The 27,330-nt window shown below is 37.5% G+C and overlaps 1 protein-coding gene across 1 annotated transcript in view; it reads right to left on the bottom strand.

Moving 5' to 3' along the window:
* LOC144615389 (EF-hand calcium-binding domain-containing protein 13-like) overlaps positions 1-27,330 on the bottom strand; it is a 60,481-nt gene that overhangs the window by 3,912 nt on the left and 29,239 nt on the right. The window contains exons 8-14 of the mRNA XM_081794805.1: positions 16,064-16,207; positions 14,373-14,444; positions 11,198-11,341; positions 10,552-10,623; positions 6,598-6,747; positions 5,028-5,078; positions 1,229-1,372 (exon numbers count right to left, since the gene is read on the bottom strand). Of these exons, the coding sequence (XP_081650931.1) occupies positions 1,229-1,372; positions 5,028-5,078; positions 6,598-6,747; positions 10,552-10,623; positions 11,198-11,341; positions 14,373-14,444; positions 16,064-16,207 (777 nt within the window). The remainder of the gene's footprint in view (positions 1-1,228; positions 1,373-5,027; positions 5,079-6,597; positions 6,748-10,551; positions 10,624-11,197; positions 11,342-14,372; positions 14,445-16,063; positions 16,208-27,330) is intronic.

Raw genomic sequence — 27,330 nt, 5'->3', positions numbered from 1 at the left:
AGACTTTAACTTATAACAAAATGGCAAGCTGGGTAGCACAGGAATGATTACAAATTCCTAAAGATGCTGTATGAAATACTTTATTCTATAAATGCATTATCAAGTTGTATGAAAAGGAAATGATAAAACGTTAAGTGGGCACAGAGATCCAGAGGGGAAAACCAAGTGAATACTAAGCCTACAGCTATTTGGGGATACATATTAGATCCAAAAGCAGCAAGGTGCTTGATTTAAATGTTCATGCATATTCATAAAAGAAATCTTGGGTCCTGCTACACGGAGAGTTTGAATTTAGATACCAAATGAAACTGGGATGCTTAAAGAATTTCAATCCAGTGAAAGGGAGATTAAAATATTATATTCACTGGCCCATGTAAACACCAGGGTGACCTAAATCTTCCCAATTTTGAGAGGCAGTGGGTAAAAAAGATCACCTGTGAAAAATCTCCTGCAACTCATGTGGGCTTAGGGTCTAAATTTATACCACTCTCATGATATGAAAAACTCCAGGTCAAAACATAAAAATTGATTGAGGTCAATAATAATCTATGGCAAAAGCAATAACCAATCAATGCTGGGGAGGTACTCTTAAACCTAAGACATGCTCATGGGATTCCCATAGAAAAAACAAGCTGGTTAAGATAAACCCCAAATAAAAAGCCACCTAAAACTGGTAAAACTCACCAGCTTCTAGAAGTATTCCCACACGATTTGACACTTAAGAGTGGATGTAAATAGGAAAGGAGATCAAGTTCACAATACATGAAGTCAAAGATGGAAAACAAAGATAAATATGTGACCACTTGGAAACAATGATCAAGACTAAATAATTATTCTTCTGAGATGTAATGAAACCTTGGGTATTTCCTTTGGTTAAAAAAGCAGAATGGGACAAGCAAAATAAAAGGTGAAATTGGGTCTCCTCTGAAGAAAGACTGCAGATCAAAATGAAGCTGCTGATGTCATGTCTTTGTTTTATTACATAATGGTATTTTCCCACCCATGCTTACAAGAAATGAATGCTAATTATCTAAATAAGCATATGTAGAGTATGAACAGATAGATACGGTCAGTAAATAAATTAGCAGACTATTTTGGCTCTAATTTATATCAACCTAGGCCTCACTGCGACTGCCTTTAGCATTTTACCTCCATATAAAACACTCTAAAACTGGTTCCTATAAACAGGAAAAAATGAGCAGAATCTCAAGCCAAAAAAAATGCTCACCACCGATGTCACAATATTTAAGGGCTTCACTGACGTCCTCCTCAGCTAAATTAACATTCAAACTTTTCAGGGCATGCTCCAAGTTACGTATGCCAATCTTGCCATTATCAACACTTGTCAAGATATAAGCAGCTTCTTTAACTGCTACAAAGATAAATAAATATATATAAGATACTATTATTTTAAAAAATGCAAAATAGTTTGTCCAGAGTCCACTATAGGTGAACTCTCAATTTAAGTATATATATTTAACTAAAATCTCTGCAGAAAAAAAGCAAAGTATTTTCTACTTGTAACTGACAACCTATTTATTTCAAGCAGCATTTAAAAAAATTAAGGGCGCCTAGGTGGCTCAGTCGGTTAGGCATCCAACTTCAGCTCAGGTCATGATCTCATGGTTCCTGGGTTTAAGCCCCGCATTGGGCTCTGGGCTGAAAACTCAGAGCCTAGAGCCTGCTTCAGATTCTGTGTCTCTCTTTCTGCCCCTCTTCCACTTGTCCTCTCTCCCTCTCTCTCTCTCTCTCTCTCTCTCTCTCTCTCTCTCTGTCTCTTAAAACTAAACATTTTAAGAAAAGAAAAAATTAAACCAAAAAATTATATGCAGAATATGATGGGTTACCTGAATCCACTCATCCATTAAATACTGAGTAAGCTGTGACCCTTTCTTAAATAATAGTAACATCCTGTACATGTAGATCTAAAGACTTCTATCAACTGATGAAATAAACGAAAAAAAAATGCTAAAATTTGAGATTAAAGCTCTTGATCTCCAGGGCCACTACCAGTCTATATTGTGCTTTTGTGTGAATTGAAAAAAGGCACCCCTCTCTATGTATCAATTACAAAGAGGCATACCTTCCTCTAGGTAGCTGCAATCTAGCATTGGTGGTCCTAGCCTGGAGAGCACAGTGGAATGTAGAATGCATTTCAGTCTCTACTTGTACCCTCTCAACCAGGCATCTTTGTGCAAGCACAACCCATACAACCAAATGTAGTCCTGTTGATACCACACCAATTTAAAATATAAAACATGATCATTACTGGGAGTTTCAATTTTTTGTCAATACCATTTCTCACCCCATTTCTCTCTCAACCCCAAAACGAAGTTGTCATGTATGTTTCCACAGTCCGAAAATCGTTGCATTATACTAACAGATCTAAACCTTCAGTTGGAAAGAATACCATAATACCATTTTAGACCTATATTCATTTTTACTAACATTTATTTTATAGCTACTAAGACCAACAATGAAAATTTCAGCCCTCTTAAAGAGTTTCCTTTAAATTCCTTGAAGACAGGGACTGAATTTGTCATGTCTGTAAATAAAATTATAATACATTATATAGTTGGTACTATGAGAAAAATGTGTGCCAGATATGAGCACTGAGCACTCAGATATAAAGCACTGAGACAGTTCACCTAACCTATAACTCTGAAAAGTCTTATGGGTTGAGGAGTGATGTTTGAGCTGAGTTTGGGGGGAAAATGTGAATTTGTTTGACAGAAAATATACAGAAAGGAAACAGCACATGCAAATATACGGAACCAAAAGCACATGGAAGATATGGAACCAATTTAAATTATAATAAGTAATATGGTTACAGAATAAATACAAATGCAGAAGTGATGAGAGATGAGGCTAATGAGATAAGAAGACAGATTTATTGTCATTCTTTAATTCCATAAATATTCACAATTATATAAGTCAATAATATAAAAGATTTGAAACAATGCCTAGCACAGTAAATATCATCTAATATTAGCTATTCAATTAGCTATTAATAAGGGGCTTCTGAAAGCCAAAATTGTGCTAGGATCTGGAGAAACAATGCTAGGACTTGTAGCAAAATGGAAACATGGTTCTTGGCCCAATGATGCTTCCAGGCACGTAAGAAAAAGAATCATTAACCAAATAATCAAAAATGTGACTAGAAAACAACCAGATTTTAACATGGGCAGAAGACCTAAATAGACATTTTTCTGAAGAAGACATACAGATGGCCAACAGACACACGAAAAGATATTCATCACCAATCTCAGGGAAATGCAAATCAAAATAACAATGAGATATCACCTTACACGTGTCAGAATGACTAAAATCAAAAACATAAGAAGTAACAAGTGCTGGCGAGGATGTGGAGAAAAGCAGCCCTTGTGCAATGTTGGTGGAATGTAAATTGGTACAGCTGATGTGGAAACAGTATGGAGGTTCCTCAAAAAGTAAAAACAGAAATACTATTTGACCCAATAATTCCACTACTGGGTATTTACCCAAAGAGAACAAAAACACTAACTCAAAAAGGTATATGCACCCCTATATGTTTATTGCCGCATTATTTACAACAGCCATGATATGGAAGTATCTCAACTATCTATCAATAGGTGAATGAATAAAGATGTGGTATATTATGGAATTTGACAAAACCATGGAAAAGAATGAGATTTTTTTTGCCATTTGCAACAACATGGATGGACCTAGAGGGTATTATACTAAGTGAAATATGTCAGACTGAGAAAGACAAACACCATATGATTGCACTCATATGTGGAATCTAAAAAACAAATAAAAAAAAGAAAAGCAAAATCAGACCTATAAATACAGGAACAAACTGATGGTGGCCGGAGAGAAAGGGGGATAATGGGTAAAAGGGGTAAAGGAGAGTAGGAGATACAGGTTTCCAGGAATGTAATGACTATGTCATGGGAATAAAAGGCACAGGAAAGGGAATATAGTCAGTGATATTGTAATATTGTTGTATGGTGACAAATAGCTATGTTTGTGGTGAGCATAGCAAAATGTATAGAGAATCACTACACCTGAAACGAATATAACATTGTGTGTCCACCGTACTCAAATAAAAAAAGTTTAATGAGAAATTATATTATTTTGGTCTTAATGAATTAAGATAATTCAAAGTTCTCTAATATTTTTGCTACTTTTTTTCCTAAGTAAGCTCTACACCCAACATGGGGCTTGAACTCATGACCCTGAGGTCAAGAGTTGCATGTTCTACCAACTGAACCAGTCAGATGCTCCTACTTTTGTCACTATATAAGCTAAAATATATTGAGCATTTCTAGTGTCATTTAAAAAAATATTAATGGGTATTTATAGTATGAAGTAAATGCTATGAAAAAGACATAGTTTAATGAAAGCTTATAATAAAAGAAGCTGACCTCGACTAGCAGATAATGACAGGCTCCCTAGAGGAAATTGACATTCATTCAATTTTTTTTTTAATGTCTATTTTTGAGACAGAGAAGGAGACACAGAATCTGAAGCAGGCTCCGTGCTCTGAGCTGTCAGCACAAAGCTCAGCACAGGGCTCAAACTCACAGACTACGACATCATGACCTGAGCCAAAGTGAGACACTTAACCAACTGAGTCACCCAGGCACCCCATCACTCATTTGAAAGATGAGTAAACATTAACTAGGCAAAGAGTGTCAGGGAAAACTATTCCAGGGAACAAAATACGCAAAAGCTTTGTACTTGGAGTTCTAAGGAAATGAAAGAAAGCCATTGTACTTGAAAATGCAGAAAGCAAGGGTAATGGTACAAAATTATACCAGAGAGCTAGGACATGCAGGATTTTGATCTTTAACAACAATGAAAAATGTTTAAAGAGTTGAAAATAGGGGGACATCACACAATCAGATTACTTTTTTGAAAAAAAAAAAATTACTCTGGCTGGAGTGGGAAGAATGGACTAGGAATCCATTGGCACCTGGCAATGATCCTAAAAAATAACTCTTTCATAGGGAATGCTTTCTTGTATACATATATAAAGTCCTTACCATCTGCTGTTGGTAGTTTCAGATTTGAAGACAAAGCCTCTTTCCTAAAGTCTGCAAATTTAAATAGAGAGATTATGCCATAAGGAACAGCATCCTGATTTTACCCAGTTTGGAAGAAAACCAATGGATAAATTACATACTTCATTTCTCAATAACATTTAGCATTGACCATCCCCTTCTTCTCAAAATCCTCCACTAGCTTCCAGAATAACGTTCTCTACTCATCTTCCTCTTACTTCTTAGACTCCATGGATTCGTCAAGCTCCACCAAGCTTCTTAAATGTGGCTGAGATTCTAAAGTTACAAATGCTTCCTTTATCCCTAAGAGAACAGCTTAATCCCCAGGCTCATATATTCAATAACGTGTTTAATTATTAGTCTGAATTGTCCTTTTTTAGTCCTGCCTGCCTACCTATCTATCTAATTCTGGAGCTTTTCCTAAGGACAAGGTGCAGTTATACGCTTCATCCTATACATTTTCTACACAAATGCAAATTGATACAGAGATCTATTTGAGGGACAAGTGATAGAAACAAAATATGTCCATTTGCATAGATGGACCACATCGCAGTTAGAGAGCAGTTTAGAATAACTCACAACTAGTACAGGTATTACCTTGAAGCAAAAGGAGGTTAGAATCAAGATACATTATATTTACATTAATTTTTAAAATGTGATCCAAGCAGGATTAAAAAAATATAACTAACCTATTAAAAAGTACTTTCAAAATAGTAGGTTTGGCAATTTTACAAGATAACTCTAAAACAGAATTTCTCAACCTGAGCAAAATTACATTTGGGGCCAGCTAATTATGTGGGGGAGTGCTGTCCTATACATTATAGGGTGGTTAGTAGCATCCCTCACCTCTACTCACCAGATCCCAGCATTCCTCCCCCATCAGTTTTGACAATCTAAACTGTCTTTGCAGATTGCCAGTTTTCCCTGAGACACAGATCTGATCTCATTTTTTAGCTGAAGTTAAATTTAAAGGCAGGGGATGGCTTTCCAAGTATTGATAAAACCCATCTGGGTATATCCCAGATAAGAATATGGATGGATCAGGTAAATTCTTTGTAAATAGAGCAAATAGCCAGATCAACACTTACACAGAATGTTATATAGACCAATGGTTTAATTGTTCAACAATAACTTGTATTTTTCAAAGAGCCTGTCACCTAAAAGAAAAAGAAAGCTAGACAACTATTAGGACCTCTCTAAAATTCATAAAAGGAAAGGGATTAACTTTGAAATGAAATTACTCTAGAAAGAAACATTTTAAAGCCATATGACAACGTATATAAATACTTTCAGACCAAGTTTACAATGCAGTCCAAGAGATCATCCAGGAATTTGATACTGTAATAACTAAATCTCCGTGAATATAGAATATAAGATATATCTCTAAATCTGATCTGTAGTAAATTGCATTTCAATACATTTACAGTAGTATTTAGGAACTAAGTATTAAGATTTAATTAATTAGTATTTGGTAAAATATTTTAAAACCTTGGATAAAATTTTAGAAGAAATTTTTATTACAAGTTGCTGGTTATCTGCTCAATCAACTCACCGTCGAGCAAGGAATCATCCAACACTTCTTGAAAACTATTATCAGTGAAATAAATTCTATTGGTGTTTCCAAGTACATCTGCATAGTTGTCCTTGCCAGACTGATCACTTTCTTCCATACATTCCAATGTACCGATGATGTCATTCAATACTACAAACACAGAGAATATACATGCAACATGTAATTCAGTCCATGGATCTAAATTTTTGGAACATAACAGTAAAACTGATGGATTCTTCCAGTTTTGCACTGTCCAAAATGGCAGCCACTACCCACATGTGGCCATTTAAAAAGGTAGAGCAATCCGTTCTCCACTATAGTTTTCTATAGCCCCTTATCTTTATTCTTAAAATTATTTTGTTAAAACTCTGGGTTCTGCGTGGGCTATTCCTTTATGAACAAAAAAGTATGCCAAAGTTTCTCTAGTGATTCTATTAACGAGCTCACCATTTCATAAAAAATACCCTCCATTCGTCACACCTGCTCCCAAACTCCAATCCTTCCCTTTCTACTTTCTTTCCCTACACCCCTTGCTCCTGTCAGCTCACTTTACCCAATTTAGAGAATCAGCAAAGCCTATTATGTTTAGCATGATAATATCAAACATCTGAACTAGGAAATCCATGACTGACCACCCCCCCTTAATTAAAACAAACAAAAACCTCTTCACATTTCTAAAGTACATGTCTAAAAAAATAATCTTTCAGAATTCATTAAGAGAAATATATAATAAATTACTTTAAAATTAGCTAATTTATGTGAAAGTATAATTTAATATATTATGTTGTTCCATGAGTTAGTCATTAGTCATTGGTAAGAAGTTTCAAAAATAGGCCATGTGAGGAATGGTTGAAAGGAAATCTGAGTCCAGAGAAAAGATGATTCAACATAAAAGAAAGAAAATATAAGAGCTCTCCTCCCATCCCTGGAGGGCTACTGACGGGGAAGAGTCCAAATGTTAAGTTTGGGAATGGAATTATAAGGCAGGATTTCCATCAAATATGTGGAACAATTGACTAGTTCTACAGCTGTCCAAAAATTATGGAATGCGCTGCTTCAAAGAGTCATAAGGATTTCCAAGACAAACAGTAGGATGAGTGTCCCTTACGATTAGCCTGTCCCTGAAGCCCACTAATGTGTTTTTTTAATTTTTTTTTAATGTTTATTTCTGAGACAGAGAGAGACAGAGCATGAGTGGGAGAGGGGCAGAGAGAGAGGGAGACCCAGAATCTGAAGCAGACTCCAGGCTCTGAGCTGTCAGCACAGAGCCCGACACGGGGCTCGAACTCACAAACCGCGAGATCATGACCTGAGCCAAAGTCGGACGCTCAACCAACTGAGCCACCCAGGCACCCCTAATGCGGTTTTTAAATAAACATGTAAAAATCGAAAAAACTCCGTATCTAATTAACACAGAAACTATCAAATCCTCTACTATAGACCTCATTCTCTGACCACAGTAAACTAAAAATAAACAACAAAGAGAGGACAATAATGAAATTCAAATTCAAATTTAAAATTTTTAAATTCATTTAAAATTTTTCAAATAATTGCTTTCAAATTTAAGGTTTTTCTCTTAGGCAACTCTTACATCAAGGAGAAAATCAAAATACAACTGAATATGCTTAGAAAAAAACAAGAATAAAGACTTTGATAAACCAAAGTCTTACTGAAATGAAAATTGATAGTCTTAAACATTTATTTCTCAGTAAGAAGAAAAAAGTAAGTTCATAATTTAAACAACTTAGAAAAACTACAAAATGGACAAAAGGGAACAATAGAAAGGACATCCTAAAGATAAAAGCAGAATTTTTTTTTTACTACAAATAGAAACACTAAAGATAAATCTAAGATGTAGAGCTTTAAAAAGAGAGATAATTAAAAGATCTGCTAGGAAATCTAGAAGAAGATATATATATATATATGTGTGTATATATGTGTGTATATATACACACATATATACACACACACACACACACACACAAATATATATATACAAATTTAAGAATGAGAAAATAACCAGACACAAAAAAATCAAAAGAATTATCACTGCATAGGATTGTACTAATATTCCCAAAAAACACTTGAATAAAATAAATTTCCTAGGAGAATAAAAATTACCAAAACTGACAAAATAAAACAGAGGATGGCAATAAGCAGTCCACCAAAATCAAAGTCAAAGATGAATAATAAACTAGAAAAAAAATGGCAATAGACAAGACAGAACATTAATGTCCCTTATATATAAAGAGCTATTTAAAAAAAAAAAAGAGCTATTTATAAATTCATATGAAAAAGACAATCTAATTAAAATAAAAGAAAAGCATATTCGACAATCATATGAAAAATGTTTTACCTCACTAGTCATTAAAGACATGCATATTAAAACAATAATAGAATTCTTTTACCAGCAGAATTTTCAATAAATAATATCCATTACTGATAAAAGTGTGAATTTTTACAAACTTTTTGGAGGATAATTAAGCAGTAGCTGTTAACATCTCACATCTGCATATATTTCAGTCTAGCAGTGTGACTTCTGAGGGTTTTATCCCCCAGGAGAACTTTATGCACATATATACATACAACAATGCTCATCAAAATGTTTCAGTGGTGAAAAATTGGCAAATTTTCAGATTTTTAATTGGCAAATATCATCAAAAGTGTTGTGGATAAAATGACAGTACATCCCCCAAATGGAATATTATTGCAGTCTTTAAAAAGAATGAGGTTGCGGGGCGCCTGGGTGGCGCAGTCGGTTAAGCGTCCGACTTCAGCCAGGTCACGATCTCGCGGTCCGTGAGTTCGAGCCCCGCGTCAGGCTCTGGGCTGATGGCTCGGAGCCTGGAGCCTGTTTCCGATTCTGTGTCTCCCTCTCTCTCTGCCCCTCCCCGGTTCATGCTCTGTCTCTCTCTGTCCCAAAAATAAATTAAAAAAAAGTTGAAAAAAAAAAAAAAAAAAAGAATGAGGTTGTTTATGATACAATGGAACATGGAACAATATCTAAGATACACTGTTAATTTCTTTAAACCTGCAAGTCGTGGAATATTATGGACATGGTAATTTTATTTTAAATTTTTTTTTTAACGTTTTATTTATTTTTGAGACAGAGAGAGACAGCGCATGAACGGGGGAGGGGCAGAGAGAGAGGGAGACACAGAATCGGAAGCAGGCTCCAGGCTCTGAGCCATCAGCCCAGAGCCTGACGCGGGGCTCGAACTCACGGACCGCGAGATCGTGACCCGGGCTGAAGTCGGACGCTTAACCGACTGAGCCACCCGGGCGCCCCCATGGTAATTTTATTTTAATTAATTAATTATTAATTAATTGATTTATTTATTTAGAGAACAAGCAGGGGCAGAGAGAGAAGAAAACAGAGGATCTGAAGTGGGCTCTGTGCTGACAGCAGAGAGCCCAATGTGGGGCTTGAACTCACAAACCATGAGATCATAACCTGAGCCAAAATCAGACATTTAACCAACTGAGCCACCCAAGTGCGTCTAATTTTTAAATAATATCAGAATACACAAATATTCATAGATTCAAATAAAAAAGGCTAAAGGGATATTTACCACACTTTAACAGGGATATTTCCAGAAGGTGACATTACATGAGCCTTGCACTTTATATCTCTTACATTTCTGGTCACTAAATTTTTTTATAACAGTTTCAAAATTACCATTATTATATAATAAAATGTCCTTACTTTAGCTATTGGAAAACATCATAACCTTGTCATTTTCCCAATCTTTTCCATTCAAATACAAATTCTTAAATGAAAAACAAATGTAATCAAGTTTGCCATAACTGGAAGAGTTCAAATGTAGATGAAACAAACATTTGGCACAGATACTACAAAGAAGATCTGAGCACCAAATATAATGTTTGGCTACGTGACCTCTGAATGAGTCCTGTGTTGTTTGCCATTCAACAGTTTTACCATAAAGTTCTTACCAACAAAAGTGGAAAATTTCTGAGTGTCCTTCAAAGCCCTCATACAGTCTTTAACATTCACCACGTTGTCATCTGTAAGAGAGAGAGGGGAGGGGAACAGACAAGAATCCCTGGAAAACGTAATATTAAAAAGCTCATATGAAAATCAAAACCAGCATACAATTTCTTTACTTTACATACAAGATACTTGGGATTCATTTTCACCCACTGTGCCTTGCAATTAACCTTACAAGATTGTAGATACGCTAGTTCTGATTCTACCTGTAAGGCAACTAACCTACTAAGAAAGTTGTAAGTCCAATAACTTTACTTGGTACAAACCAGCAAAGCTAGGTTTTCTATTCACAGAGCTGGAATTTCCAAACTATGTGTTAGTCACTAAATCAAGATCTATCTAAAGAGAGTGGATACCAATGAGCCCACTCCCCCACAAAATTTCTACCTGCTTGCTAAGAGTATTCTCATTAACTGTAAAAAAGGACTTTAAAAGAAAGTCTCCTCTTTAAGGACATTTACAGCAATACAAGCAAATACCTATAGATATTAGCTCAAAGGAGCCCTATTCGCTTGAACAAAAACCTTGCACACTTTCTTCAGTTACTCCTACCCAAAACAAAAAAATGGATAATAATATTTAAATGCTTACCAGAAACAAGATCTGACTGAAGAATTTTCTCTACCTCTTCTTCAGGTGACTTAATCCCAATATTGCCTAGAAAGCTCTCCAAGTTCTTCCCAGATATCATGTCACCTTCAAGCCCATCAAGAGCTAAGACAATGTCTTGTAACTCTAGAAACAGAAAAAAGTGATTCGGTAATTGAACTAACCTCTGACTTAAAAAACAACAGTAGCCATCACTCAAGACTTTTGTCAGTGGTAGTCCATGATTTATGATCACCTCTTGAATAAGAAATCTCAGTGAAGAATCCAGCCCTCAGGAAATTCTAAGTCCAGCAAAACAATATGCTTGGTCTGCCATGTTTCTTTGGTGCTAATATAAAATTGGCACAACCAAAATGGTTGCTATGGCTGAATTTTTCACTGCAATGACACAAAGTAGTTATTTTAAACTAGAGCTCTAATGGTAGCAAACAAAATTAACTCATCCTGGTGGAAGTGAAATAGATTTCAGAATCATGAGAAATGTAAAATTGTAAACACAAGTATCACAAAGACTCACTCACCTTTTCTTTTCAATTCTACCAAGATCCAGTTGTACTCTGGCATCTGGAATTTTGCTTTATTTCCAGCCCTTTCAAAGGAGGCGGTGTTAAGTACATTCAAATCCTGGCTCCAGGATTTGTGACCTGAAACTATCTGACCTTGAGCAAATTATTACTATTTAACCCCTCTATCAAATTCAGTAGTCTTATATCTAAAATAATTTAATAATACTATCTACCTCACACAGTTAATATGGAGATTAAATATATGATGTATGAAAAACACTTAAAACAACATTAGGTATATAGCAAACACTAAGTGTCATATTAATAGCAATAAAGTTACTATTATTATTATTATTATTATTATTATTATTAAGCCTTCAGGAATAGCTGCAAACAGTAATCACAGCTTCTTAGTACCTTCGATCCCGCTTCACTTTCTGTCCCCCTAACATCTCAGCGAGGCAACTGCAAATGACAGTCACCTAAAAACCTGTATCAGCTCTGCTTGTTTTACCTAAAGCTTGGTTCCCTTTAAAATATGGTTTCTTTGCACAGACACCTTAAGAGGAGTCTGCTCATCCTCCCATGCTCCACATAGGACCAGGAAGCAGAGAAACACTCCTAAGATTCTGCTGTCTGGCTATTTTAGTTCCACCTTCAATCAAACCTATCCCTCCCCTGAGATTCAGGCCTGTCATTGACCTACACTACCCTCCGGACACCATCATCTACTGACTTTCTGATCACTCTTTCACCTTCTTGGAGGATCTTTGGTCACCCTGCTCATAATCCTCCCTCAGCCCCATTTCCCATTATCATCTGATGACAATAAGAATGACCTTGACCTCTCAACTCCAAAAACTTTCACTTCCTTTCCAAAGTCATCCAGATCAATGGCTATCCTTAATCCTCATCAATACCTAGAACTGCCTGCCCAACCTCTAAAATCTTCAACTACAAGATCAGACACTGACCATAATCCCTTAAAACTGTGTGTATACTGAAGGAAAGCATAGAACTTGATCCACAATATGCCTGTTTTCTCAGCCCCTCCAAGTTTGTCAACAAATAGTCCAGGCACAGTGAACTAACCTTATCAGTCAGTAATGAAGGGAACAGTCTGAGCATATGACAGTCAACCTTGCAAGGAGACTTTTCTAAAAAGAGCAGTTTCAGGCCTGCTATGTTAACACTTTTCTTCCAGGGTGGCCCTTCCTCACTCTTCCCTGTAATTATTGGCCTTTTCTTGCACTGGCTGACAGATTCCAGTGTCAACCCCCAATCATTATGACCAGCTCCCAGATTCAGGTACCTAAACTACACCTTTCTCCTTTTTCACTGTTCTCCTTTCTCAATGGTTTAGTTTCCATTTTTTTTTCCTTCCTCCACATAAAAAGTTATCTGTCCTGAATACCAGTCTTTCTGAACTCTGTTTTCTGATTTCAAAATTAACTACCATTTACCAAGTATATAGTATGTGCCTAATAATTAGATTATGTGCTTTATATGTGTTTTTGCAGTTGATCCTGACAACTCTAGGAGAAACGTGATTTTATTAGCTTCCTTGTTTTAAAGATGAGGAAACCAGAATGACCTACAGAGACTACCCAGCTGGTAAGTCAAAAACCCACAAACCACCATGTATCAAACTCCATAGCCCATGTTCTTTTCTACCTGTATGCATTGTTTCCTATAGCACGGCTAATCTATTTCACTATACTATATTGATGCTAATTATGTTACGTGACCCAGGTAACATATTTATATGTCAACAGGGAATTATTAAGTACTTTTCTTAACCTAAAAGAGAAACAATGATGTTAAAAATTTTATACCAGGGCAGAGTGGTTATGAAAAATCTGAAAAGTATCTATCTACTTCTTTACACCCAGAAATGACTCCGCTTCCGTTTTCCTAAACATATACCTATGTTGTTATTCTTCTCCTGACAGCGCTCATTGACCAAACAGTCATTTGAATGTTATTCAAATAAATTACCAGTGATAATTAAGTTTTAAACTTATTTTCCCAATAGAAAAGTACACAAACTCCATGAGTATGATCTCCATTGGTTTTAGGTCTATGATTTAACTTTTAAGCAAAAATGGAAGTCAAGTGGTAGGAAATAGCCATGGTACCAAAATGCACATGGTCACTCTTGTATGTTAACAAAATCCAAAGAAAGGAACATGAGGAATGTCTACTAAAGGAAGAGGTAGAAGATTTCTGAGAAATTCTATAATATATAAGCCTTTACACAGGGTAGAGTCCTAAGTCTGAGGCTAAAAATGGTATAGAAAATTTTCATATCTGAAAAATTGTAAAGCTAGTATCTGACTTTACATAAAGTCCAGAACAAAACACACACACACACACACACACACACACACACACACACACACACACAAATAACAACAACAAAAAAAGGGATTTAAAATAGGTTACACAGGCCCCATTCCAGAAAAAGGCATTTTTCTTTCATCATGGATGCTGCCAACTTTTAATCAAAATCAAGTTTTGCCTGCCTTAAAACAGATCAATGCCAACATGGTAAGCAGAAATTAACAGAACTAGAAATTCTAAAAAACAAAACACAAAGACATCCATTCAATAAAAGTAAATTTAACAGTCACAAATAATTTACTAGTTACCTTTTAACCTGGAGGCATCACGAATATCCTTTACCACTTGTCCAAATTCTTCTATTTGTACTTCATCATCTTCTGCAAGAAAAACATTTTTTTTCAGTTTATTTATTTATTTTGAGAGGGGGGGGGGGAGGGGAAGAGAGAGAGGGAGAGAGAGAATCCCAAGCAGGCTCCATCCTGTCAGCACAGAGCCAGACAAGGGGCTCGAGTCCACGACTGTGAGATCATGACCTGAGCTGAAATCAACAGTTGGACAGTTAACTGATTGAGCCATTCAGGCACACCCCCACCCTCCCAGCCTTTTTCCTTTTTTAACATACACCATGGTCAAAAAGAGGATCCTAGGTCGGGAATGCTTACGTTCTTTCTCACGTTTCTAAAGCTCTGTTGAAATACTTAAGCAGTTCACTTGGTCATTTCCCCCACTTTATTCAGAGAAACTCAACTTTTATGATTTATATATTGAGGGACTCTGTAAGATTTCATTTAGAAGAAAAGGATTCTACTGCTTTACCAGCACCAAATATAAATACAAAACCAAAAATAACAAGGTTCAAAACTTTGCAAACCACTGCATTAAAATAGGAATTAAATCACATTGTACTGAAGGTCCAATAAAAGGTCTCAGTAAAAGAGAGGGAAAAAAATCGCTATTATCAGGTAGTATCATATTTTCATCAACCCTCTTCATCTCAAATATGTTAATAAACAAAACAACCAACACACTTAAAGTTCAAAATTACCAGTCTCACTTAAACAGGAGCTTAATGAAGAAAAAGGGGTAAGTAATCCTCACAGGGAAAGACAGTTCTTTGACAAAGACCGTAGACAGCATGCTCTTGTTACGAGGCTAGTTTTGCATAAACATTTCACATAAAAGAGTGTAACAGTACATTTGTAACTTCAAGGTATGAAAAATACGAAGGAGTGGAAATGTTCACCTGTGGTTGTGTACTACCTGTCTCCTACATGCAGAACATCAGCAGTAAATAATAGTCTTATTTGAAAAACTGTAGAGGTGCCTGGGTGGCTCAGTTGGTTAAGCGTCCGACTTCGGCTCAGGTCATGATCTCATGGTTCATGAGTTTGAGGCCCACAACGGGCTCTGTGCTGACAGCCCAGACCCTGGAACCTGCTTCTGATTCTGTGTCTCCCTCTCTCTCTGCCCCTCCCCCCACTCCTGCTCTGTCTCTCTGTCTCTCTCTCTCTCAGAAATAAATGCTAAAAAAAAATTTTTTAAGAAAAATTATAGTCCATGGTCTTTGTTTTACTTTGTAAACTCATTTTTGTTTTGTTTGAATCTTTTTTTACTTGCTAACTTAGTAGTGGTGGTGGCCACCACAAAGTCTATTTTACAGTATGGATATCTGAAGTCATGTTAATAAAAAAACGGGAATAGATCTCTTAACATTTCCTAACAGTCCCCTCTGTGTTCACGGGATATGCCATTTTCCAGTTACATGTTACACAACTTGAAGGTAATCAATGCATATTTGATCAATTTAGAGTAACAATAAATTAGATATTAACATTTTTTCTGTTGGACAACCAAACAATCTGAGGTTTCTTTATATTTTCTAAGTGTATATATTGGCATATCAACCAAGTACAAGATACAAGGAAAAAAAAAAGATTGACGAAAGGCAGACCGACAGTCTTATGTATCTTTTAATTGTAATATTTGGAATACTTACCATCCACTGTTGTTAATTTCAGCACAGCTAGGAATTCATTTTTTTTCAAGTTACTATTCAAGTTAGACAGAGTGGTCCACAGGTGAGAAATCTTCATCTTCCCTTTGCTGAGATTATGGAGGTTTTCAATAGCATCAGGCAATACTGAAAGGTAGATCACACACAAGTTTTACAACACCCTTGTCCAAGAAGTTAGTACAGTTAAACTATTACCTGGAACAGTCAGGAATTAAGGTTTTTATGGCTAAGAAGAATAACAAATACGTTATAAATGATTGCCAATTTTCAAATATTAAAACACAATAAAATATTGAACACCAAAATTAGTGTTTCTTTGAGGATTCTGAAATATTTCAAGAACTTATAGTGACCCACTGCTGAATAACCAATATAAAGAGTCATTTTCATTGACTTATAGATTTACAGAAGTCTGAATTCATAAACAACTCCAACTGATTAAACCATGAATTAAACCATAAAACCAAAATAGCTTTTGCTCTACATCTCCCCCGAACATCGTTCCCTGGATCTTACTTTCTCTTCAATCTACTACTGCAGACCATGGAAAGAAATTTTGTGGGGTTTTTTGTTTTGTTTTGGTTTTGGTTTTAATTCCAATGGAAAACCTTTGGAAGGTTTAAGGGGCAGGGAGTGAAATTATCTCATTACCAATGTGTAAAAGGATCACTCTACTACTGTATAGAGAACAGACTCTCTGGAAGATCAAGCAGTTAGGAAGCTAGTTCAGAGAAAAAGATGACAGTGGCTTCAGCAAGGGTAACAGTGATGAGAACAAGAAGTGGACAAACATAGGACGTGTTTGGAGAATAAAACTGGAAGTATTTTTAAAATTTTTTTTTAATTTAAGATTTTATTTTTAAGCAATCTCTACACCTGATTGTGGGGCTCAAACTTACAACCCAGAGATTAAAAGTCGCTCGCTTTATCAACTGCACCAGCCAGGTGCCCCAAGACTGAGAGTATTTACTGATGAATTGAATGAGAAGCTGGGGCCATGAAGAACTCCTAGGTTTAGAACTTAGCAGCTGAGTGGACAGTGGTGTCGAAAACTGAGGTAAGAGAGCCTAGGTAAAGAATAAGATCGTTGGACAGCAAGAATTCTTTTTTATACATATTAAGTATGAGATACATGGGGAGTCAAAAGAACAGCAATATTATTTAAAGCAATAAGATGATTCGGGAAGAGGCTTAGAGAATGGGACTCAGAATGGATCCTGGGATCATGCTAATATAAAATCCAGTCAGAAAAGAAGGAGCCAGAAAACAAGACCAAAAAAGAGCTAGGTCTACAATGGAATATTATTCCGTTATGAGAAAGAAGGAAATCCTGACATTAGGGACAAAAGAGTGACAAGCACTATGCTTGGTAAGATAAATCAGAGAAAGACAAATACTTATAAGGTCTCACATCTGAAAAAGCAGAACTCAGAAACAGAGTAGAATGGTGGTTACCAGGAAATTAGGAAGAGGCTGGTCAAGGGTACTAATTTACAATTAGAAGATGAATAAATTCTGGGCATCTAAGGCACAGCATTGTGATTATAGTTAGCAATACTATATACTTGAATGTTGCTAAGAGAATAAATCTTGGTGTTCTCACCACAAAAAAAGAAATGATCATTATGTGATGTGATGATGCTGTTAGTTAACACTATGGTGGTAATCGTATTGCAATATATAAGTGTATCAAATCAACACTTTGTACACCTTAAATTCACACAATGTTATATGCCAATTATATCTCAATTTTAAAGAAAAAAAAGGAAGAGCCAATAAGGTGGGGAAAAAATGAGATGACGGTGTCACAGAAAACATAAGGAGAAGAATTTTGAAGAATAAACATATTAAATTAAAAATAATGGTTGAATCATTATGCTGCACACCTGAAACTAATGTAATACTGTATGTTAATTACACTTGAGTTAAAAAAAAAACTATAGAGGTAAATAAGATGAAAATAGAAAATTGGCAAATGGAGTTAACAAAGTGAGATTTAACTTTTGTAAAAAGCTAAGGTGGAATGTCAAGGTCAAAAACCTGAATGAGTGGGTTTTTTTAAGTTTATTTTATTTCTATTTTGAGAGAGACAGAGAGAATGAGAGCAGGGAAGGGACAGAGAGACAGTGGGAGACAGAGAGACAGCAGGCTCCATGCTGTCAGTCAGCACAGAGCCCAACATAGGGCTTGAACCCACGAAACTGTGAGACCATGACCCGAGCCAAAATCGAGAGTTGGATGCTCAACCAACGGAGCCACCAAGGCACCCCATGAATGAGTGTTTTTATTTTTTATTTTTGAATGTTTATTTTTGAGAGAGAGAGAGAGAGAGAGAGAGAGAGAGAGAGAGAGAGAGAGAGCATGAGCTGGAGAGGGGCAGAGAAAGAGGGAGACACAGAATCTGAAGCAGGTTCCAGGCTCTGAGCTGTCAGCACAGAGCCTGACACAGGGCTCAAACAGCTCAAACAGCACAGAGCCTGACACAGGGCTCATGAACAGCATGATCATGACCTGAGGCAAAGTCCAACGCTTAGCCGACTGAGCCACCCAGGTGCCCCCTATAAAGAGAGAACTGGCAATATAGAATGACAATAGCCAGATTCCCCTTCAATTTCCAATGCAAAACACACTCTATACTGAGTTAAAATATCAATAAAAATAATATTTGGTGATGAATTGAATCAGGGAAGTGGAAGTGGTGGAGCTAGGGCCATAAGGAAAAAAAAGACCAAGAATGACTCCTAACTTTTCAGCCTAAACAACTGAGTGATAAGCTCAATAGAAAGGAAAATCACCAGATGCCAGAAGTGAGGAAGAATTATTGTGTGTGTGCCTGAGCTGACGCCATGGCAGTCAGATGGTATAATGCATAAGTAGAGAACATAAGCTCTGAGTTGCTTTTTTTAAAAATTAATGCACTTATTTTGAGTGAGAGAGAGGGCATGCGGAAGGAGCAGAGAGAGGGAATCCCAAGCAGGCTTCTCACCGTTGCATGGATCCTGATGCAGGGCTTGAGCTCACAAACTGTGAAATCATGACCTGAGGCGAAATCAACAGTCAGATGCTTAACTGACTGAGCCACCCAGGCGCCCCATGAGTTGCCTTTTTTTTTTGAGAGAGAGACAGAGTGTGTGCATATGGGAGAGGGGCAGAGAGAGAGAGAGAATGCTTTTTTTTTTAAAATATAACTTATTGTCAAGTTAGCTAACATACAGTGTGCTCTTGGCTTTAAGAGTAGATTCCCATGATTCATCGCTTACATACAACACCCAGTACTCATCCCAACAAGTACCCTCCTCAATGCCCATCACCCATTTTCCCCTCCCCCACAGTCTCCCCATCAATCCTCAGTCGTTCTCTGTATTCAGGAGTCTCTTATGGTTTGCCTTCCTCCCTCTTTGTTTGAAACTATTTTTTTCCTCTTCCCTTCCCTCATGGTCTTTGGTTAAGTTTCTCAAATTCTACATATGAGTGAAAACATGATATCTCTCTTGCTCTGACTTATTTCACTTAACATAATACCCTCCAGTTCCATCCATGTTGTTGCAAATGGCAAGATTTCATTCTTTCTCATTGCCGGTAGTATTCTGGTGTGTGTGTGTGTGTGTGTGTGTGTGTGTGTGTGTGTGTGTGTGTGTATCACATCTTTTTTATCCATTCATCAGTGGATGGACATTGGCTCTTTCCATAATGTGGCTATTGTTGATAGTGCTATTATAAACATTGGGGTACACGTGCCCCTATGAATCAGCACTCCTGCATCCTTTGGATAAATTCCTAGTAGTGCTATTGCTGGGTTGTAGGGTAATTCTATTTTTAATTTCTTGAGGAACCTCTACACTGTTTTCCAGGGAGGCTGCACCAGTTTGCACTCCCACCAAAAGTGCAAGAGGGCTCCCATTTCTCCACATCCTCACCAACATCTGTTGTTTCCTGAGTTGTTAATTTTAGCCACTCTGACCTGTGTGAGGTGGTATCTCAGTGTGGTTTTGATTTGTATTTCCCTAATGATGAGCGATGTTGAGCATCTTTTCATGTGTCTGCTGGCCATCTGGATGTCTTCTTTGGAAAAGTGTCTGCTCATGTCATCTGTCCATTTCTTCACTGGTTTGTTTGTCGGGTGTTGAGCTTGGTAAGTTCTTTATAGATTTTGGATACTAACCTTTATCTGATATGTCATTTGTAAATATCGTCTTCCATTCGATCAGTTGCCTTTTAGTTTTGTTGATTGTTTCCTTGGCTGTGCAGAAACTTTTTATCTTGATGAGGTCCCAATAGTTCATTTTTGCTTTTATCTCCCTTGCCTTCAGAGACGTATCAAGTAAGAAGTTGCTGTGGCTGAGGTCAAAGAGGTTGTTGACTGTTTTCCCCTCTAGGGTTTTGATGGTTTCCTGTCTCACATTTAGGCCCTTCATCCACTTTGAGTTTATTTTTGTGTATGGTGTGAGAGAGTGGTCCAGTTTCATTCTTCTGCTTGTTACTGTACAGGTCTTCCAGCACTATTTGCCAAAGAGACTTTCTTTTTTTCCTTGGATACTCTTCCCTGCTTCATCAAAGATTAATTGGCCATACCTTTGTGAGTCCAATTCTGGGTTCTGTATTCTACTCCACTGGTCTATGTGCCTATTTTTGTGCCAATACCATACTGTCTTGATGATTACAGCTTTGTAGTAGAGGCTGAAGTCTGGGATTGTGATGCTTCCTACTTTGGTTTTCCTGTTCAACATTACTTTGGCTATTCAGGGTCTCATGTGGTTCCCTACAAATTTGAAAGATTGTTTGTTCTAGCTCTGAGAAGAATGCTGGTGCAATTTTGAGTGGGATTACACTGAATGTGTAGATTGCTTTGGGTACTATCCACATTTTAACAATATTTTTTCTTCCAATCCATGAGCCTGGAATGCCTTTCCATTTCTTTGTGTCTTCTTCAATTTCTTTCATAAGTTTTCTACAGTTTTCAGCATACAGATCTTTTACCTCTTTGGTTAAACTTATTCCTAGGTATTTTATGGTTCTCGATACAATTGTAAATGGGATCGATTCTTTGATTTCTCTTACTATTGCTTCATTCTTGGTGTATAGAAATGCAACCAATTTCCGTACATTGGTTTTATATCCTGCGACTTTGCTGAATTCATGTATCAGTTCTAGTTTTTTGGTGGAGTCTTTTGAGTTTTCCATGTAGAGTATCATGTCATCTGCAAAAAATGAAAGTTTGACTTCTTTGCCAATTTGGATGCCTTTTATTTCCTTTTGTTGTCTGATTGCTGAGGCTAGGACTTCCAACACTATATTAAACAACAGTGGTGAGAGTAGACATCCCTGTTGTATTCCTGATCTCAGTGGGTAAACTCTCAGTTTTTCCCCATTGAGGATGATATTAGCTTGGGCTTTTCATATGTAGATTTGATGATGTTAAGATATGTTCCTTCTATCCCAACTTTCTGGAGGGTTTTTACTAATGATGCTGTATTTTGTCAGATGCTTTTTCTGCATCTATTGACAGGATCATATTGTTCTTATCCTTTCTTCTATCGATGTGATATACCACATTGATTGATTTGCGAATATTGAACCAGTCCTGCAGCCCAGGAATGAATCCCACTTGATCATGGTTAATAATTCTTTTAATATACTGTTGAATTCAATTTGCTAGTATCTTGTTGAGAATTTTTGCATCCATGTTCATCGGGGATATTGGCCTGTAATTCTTTTTAGTGGGGTCTCTGTCTGGTTTGGGAATCGAGGTAATGCTGGCTACATAGAATTAGTCCAGAAGCCTTCCTTCCATTTCTATTGTTTGGAACAGCTTGAGAAGAATAGGTACTAACTCTGCTTTAAATGTCTGGTAGAAGTCCCTTGGGTAGCCATCTGGCCCATTTGTTGGGACTCATTTGTTGGGAGATTTTTGATAACTGATTCAATTTCTTCACTGGTTGTGGGTCTGTTCAAATTTTCTATTTCTTCCAGTTTGAGTTTTGGTAGTGTGTGGGTGTCTAGGAATTTGTCCAATTTCTTACAGATTGTCCAGTTTGTTGGCATATAATTTTTCACAGTATTCTCTAATAATTGTTTGTATTTCTGTGGTGTTGGTTGTGATCTCTCCTCTTTCATCTGTGATTTTATCTATTTGGGTTCTCTCTCTTTTCTTTTTGAGAAGTCTGGCTAGGGTTTTATCAATTTTGTTTATTGTTTCCAAAAACCACCTCTTAGATTAATTGATCTGTTCTACTGTGTTTTTTGTTTTTTGGGTTTTTTTGGATTCCATATTGTTTAGTTCTGCTCTAATCTTTATTATTTCTCTTCTTCTGCTGGCTTTGGGGTTTCTTTGCTGCTCTGCTTCTAGTTCCTTTAGGTGTGAGGGTAGATTCTGTTTTGGGGACTTTTCTTGTTTCTTGAGATAGGCCTGGATTGCAGTGTATTTTCCTCTTAGGACTGCCTTTGCTGCATCCCAAAGGGTTGGGAATGTTTTATTTTCATTCTCATTTGCTTCCATATATTTTTAAATTTCTTCTTTAACTGCCTAATTGACCCACTGATTCTTTAGTAGGATGTTCTTTAACCTCCATGCATTAGAAGGCTTTCCAAATTTTGTCTTGTGGTTGATTTCAAGTTTCATAGCATTGTGATCTGAAAATATTCATGGTATGATCTCAATCCTTTTATATTTATTTAGGGCTGCTTTGTGACCCAGTATGTGATCTATTTTGGAGAATATTCCATGTGCACTCGAGAAGAATGTGTATTCTGCTGCTTTTGGATAAAAAGTTCTGAATATATTTGTCAACTCCATCTGGTCCAGGGTATCATTCAAGACCGTTGTTTCTTTATTAATTTTCTGCCTAGGTCATCTCTCCATTACTGTAAGTGGAGTATTAAAGTCATCCACAGGGAAGATGGCGGCGTAGGAGGATGCCGGGCTCACCGCATCCTGCTGATCACATAGATTCCATCTACACCTGCCTAAATAACCCAGAAAACTGCCAGAAGACTAGCAGAACGGAGTCTCCGGAGCCAAGCATAGACGAGAGGACCATGGAAGAGGGTAGGAAGGGCGGAGAGGCAGTGCGTGCTACAGACTGGCGGGAGGGAGTCAGGGCAGAAGGGCAGCCCGCCGGGCAAGCAGAGCCCCCGAGTCTGGCTTGCAAAAGCGGAGGGGCTGGACGGAGTGTGTTCAGACAGCAAGCAGGACTTAACATCTGGAAGGTTATAAGTTAACAGCTCTGCTCAGAGAGCGGGAAGGCTGGAGGACAACGGGAGGGAGAGTTGTTGAGCCCCGGACGACAAAGCTCAAATTGGTGGGGAACAAAGGCGCTCGCCAGCGCCATCTCCCTCGCCCATCCCCCAGCCAAAATCCCAAAGGGAACCGGTTCCTGCCAGGGAACTTGCTTGCACCGCGCAAACATCCAACGTTGTGCTTCTGTGGATCCATCCCACTGGCGGCGGGTCTGACTCCCTCCCGGTGCCGCAGGGCCCCTCCAGAAGCTGATCACGGAAGGATAAGCTAGCTGAGCCTGCCCCTCCCGCCCCTGTGCACCTTGCCGATCCACCACAGCTAATACGCCAGATCCCCAGCACCATAAGCCTGGCAGTGTGCAAGTAGCCCAGATGGGCCACGGCACGCCACCCCACAGTGAATCCCGCCCCTAGGAGAGGGGAAGAGAAGGTACACACCAGTCTGACTGTGGCCCCAGTGGTGGGCTGGGGGCAGACATCAGGTCTGACTGCGGCCCCACCCACCAACGCAAGTTATTCAAGACAGCACAGGAGAAGTGCCCCGCAGTTCCGCACCACTCCAGGGACTATCCAAAATGACCAAACGGAAGAATTCCCCTCAAAAGAATCTCCAGGAAATAACGACAGCTAACGAACTGATCAAAAACAATTTAAACAATATAACAGAAAGTGAATTTAGAATAATAGTCATAAAATTAATCGCTGGGCTTGAAAAAAGTGTAAAGGACAGCACAGAATCTATTGCTACAGAGATCAAGGGACTAAGGAACAGCCAGGAGGAGCTAAAAAATGCTATAAATGAGCTGCAAAATAAAACAACCACGGCTCGGATTGAAGAGGCAGAGGAGAGAATAGGTGAACTAGAAGATAAAATTATGGAAAAAGAGGAAGCTGAGAAAAAGATAAAAAAAATCCAGGAGTATGAGGGGAACATTACAGAACTAAGTGATGCACTAAAGAGAAATATTCTACACATAATTGGTATTCCAGAGGAGGAAGAGAGAGGGAAAGGTGCTGAAGATGTACTTGAAGAAATCATAGCTGAGAACTTCCCTGATCTGGGGAAGGAAAAAGGCATTGAAATCCAAGAGGCACAGAGAACTCCCTTCAGACGTAACTTGAATCGATCTTCTGCATGACATATCATAGTGAAACTGGAAAAGTACAAGGATAAAGAGAAAATTCTGAAAGCAGCGAGGGATAAATGTGCTCTTACATATAAAGGGAGACCTATAAGACTTGTGACTGATCTCTCTTCTGAAACTTGGCAGGCCAGAAAGGAATGGCAGGAGATCTTCAATGTGATGAACAGAAAAAAATATGCAGCCAAGAATCCTTTATCCAGCAAGTCTGTCATTTAGAACAGAAGGAGAGATAAAGGTCTTCCCAAACAAACAAAAACTGAAGGAATTCGTCACCACTAAACCAGCCCTACAAGAGATCCTAAGGGGGATCCTGTGAGACAAAGTACCAGAGACGTCGCTACAAACATGAAACCTACAGACATCACAATGACTCTAAACCCATATCTTTCTATAATAACACTGAATGTAAATGGATTAAATGTGCCAACCAAAAGACATAGGGTATCAGAATGGATAAAAAAGCAAGACCCATCTATTTGCTGTCTACAAGAGACTCATTTTAGACCTGAGGACACCTTCAGATTGAGAGTGAGGGGATGGAGAACTATTTATCATGCCACTGGAAGTCAAAAGAAAGCTGGAATAGCCATACTTATATCAGACAAACTAAACTTTAAATTAAAGGCTGTAACAAGAGATGAAGAAGGGCATGATATAATGATTACAGGGTCTATCCATCAGGAAGAGCTAACAATTATAAATGTCTATGTGCCAAATACAGGAGCCCCCAAATATATAAAACAATTACTCACAAACATAAGTAACCTTATTGATAAGAATGTGGTAATTTCAGGGGACTTTAACACTCCACTTACAGAAATGGATAGATCATCTAGACACACAGTCAATAAAGAAACAAGGGCCCTGAATGATACATTAGATCAGATGGACTTGACAGATATATTTAGAGCTCTGCATCCCAAAGCAACAGAATATACTTTCTTCTCGAGTGCACATGGAACATTCTCCAAGATAGATCACATACTGGGTCACAAAACAGCCCTTCATAAGTATATAAGAATTGAAATCATACCATGCATACTTTCAGACCACAATGCTATGAAGCTTGAAATCAACCACAGGAAAAAGTCTGGAAAACCTCCAAAAGCATGGAGGTTAAAGAACACCCTACTAAAGAATGAATGGGTCAACCAGGCAATTAGAGAAGAAATTAAAAAATATATGGAAACAAACGAAAATGAAAATACAACAATCCAAACGCTTTGGGATGCAGCGAAGGCAGTCCTGAGAGGAAAATACATTGCAATCCAGGCCTATCTCAAGAAACAAGAAAAATCCCAAATACAAAATCTAACGGCACATCTAAAGGAAATATAAGCAGAACAGCAAAGACAGCCTAAACCCAGAAGAAGAGAAATAATAAAGATCAGAGCAGAAATAAACAATATAGAATCTAAAAAACTGTAGAGCAGATCAATGAAACCAAGAGTTGGTTTTTTGAAAAAATAAACAAAATTGACAAACCTCTAGCCAGGCTTCTCAAAAAGAAAAGGGAGAGGACCTAAACAGATAAAATCATGAATGAAAATGGAATTATTACAACCAATCCCTCAGAGATACAAGCAATTATCAGGGAATACTATGAAAAATTATATGCCAGCAAACTGGACAACCTGGAAGAAATGGACAAATTCCTAAACACCCACACACTTCCAAAACTCAATCAGGAGGAAACAGAAAGCTTGAACAGACCCATAACCAGTGACGACATTGAATCAGTTATCAAAAATCTCCCAACAAATAAGAGTCCAGGACCAGATGGCTTCCCAGGGGAGTTCTACCAGACGTTTAAAGCAGAGATAATACCTATCCTTCTCAAGCTATTCCAAAAAATAGAAAGGGAAGGAAAACTTCCAGACTCATTCTATGAAGCCAGTATTACTTTGATTCCTAAACCAGACAGAAACCCAGTAATAAAAGAGAACTATAGGCCAATATTCCTGATGAATGTGGATGCAAAAATTCTCAATAAGATACTAGCAAATCGAATTCAACAGCTTCTAAAAAGAATTATTCACCATGATCAAGTGGGATTCATTCCTGGGATGCAGGGCTGGTTCAACATTCGCAAATCAATCAATGTGATACATCACATTAATAAAAGAGAAGATAAGAACCATATGATCCTGTCAATCGATGCAGAAGAGGCATTTGACAAAATTCAGCATCCTTTCCTAATAAAAACCCTCGAGAAAGTCGGGATAGAAGGAACATACTTTAACATCATAAAAGCCATTTATGAAAAACCCACAGCTAACATCATCCTCAATGGGGAAAAACTGACAGCTTTTTCCCTGAGATCAGGAACACGACAGGGATGTCCACTCTCACTGCTGTTGTTTAGCACAGTGTTGGAAGTTCTAGCATCAGCAATCAGACAACAAAAGGAAATCAAAGGCATCAAAATTGGCAAAGATGAAGTTAAGCATTTACTTTTTGCAGAAGACATGTTATTATACGTGGAAAATCCGACAGACTCCACCAAAAGTCTGCTAGAACTGATACATGATTTCAGCAAAGTTTCAGGATACAAAATCAATGTACAGAAATCAGTTGCATTCAACAGTTGCATTCATCAGTTGACAAATAAAGAAACTGATCCCATTCACAATTGTACCAAGAAGCATAAAATACCTGGGGATAAATCTAACCAAAGATGTAAAAGATCTGTATGCTGAAAACTATAGAAAGCTTATGAAGGAAATTGAAGAAGATATAAAGAAATGGAAAAACATTCCATGCTCATGGATTGGAAGAATAAATATTGTCAAAATGTCAATACTACCCAAAGCTATCTACACATTCGATGCAATCCCAATCAAAATTCCACCAGCAATCTTCTCGAAA

This window comes from Panthera onca (assembly GCF_046562875.1).
Source record: "Panthera onca isolate mPanOnc1 chromosome E1 unlocalized genomic scaffold, mPanOnc1 haplotype 2 h2.Chr16_ul_4, whole genome shotgun sequence".
Lineage (NCBI taxonomy): Eukaryota > Metazoa > Chordata > Mammalia > Carnivora > Felidae > Panthera > Panthera onca.
This window is presented reverse-complemented; position numbering and strand designations above follow the sequence as displayed.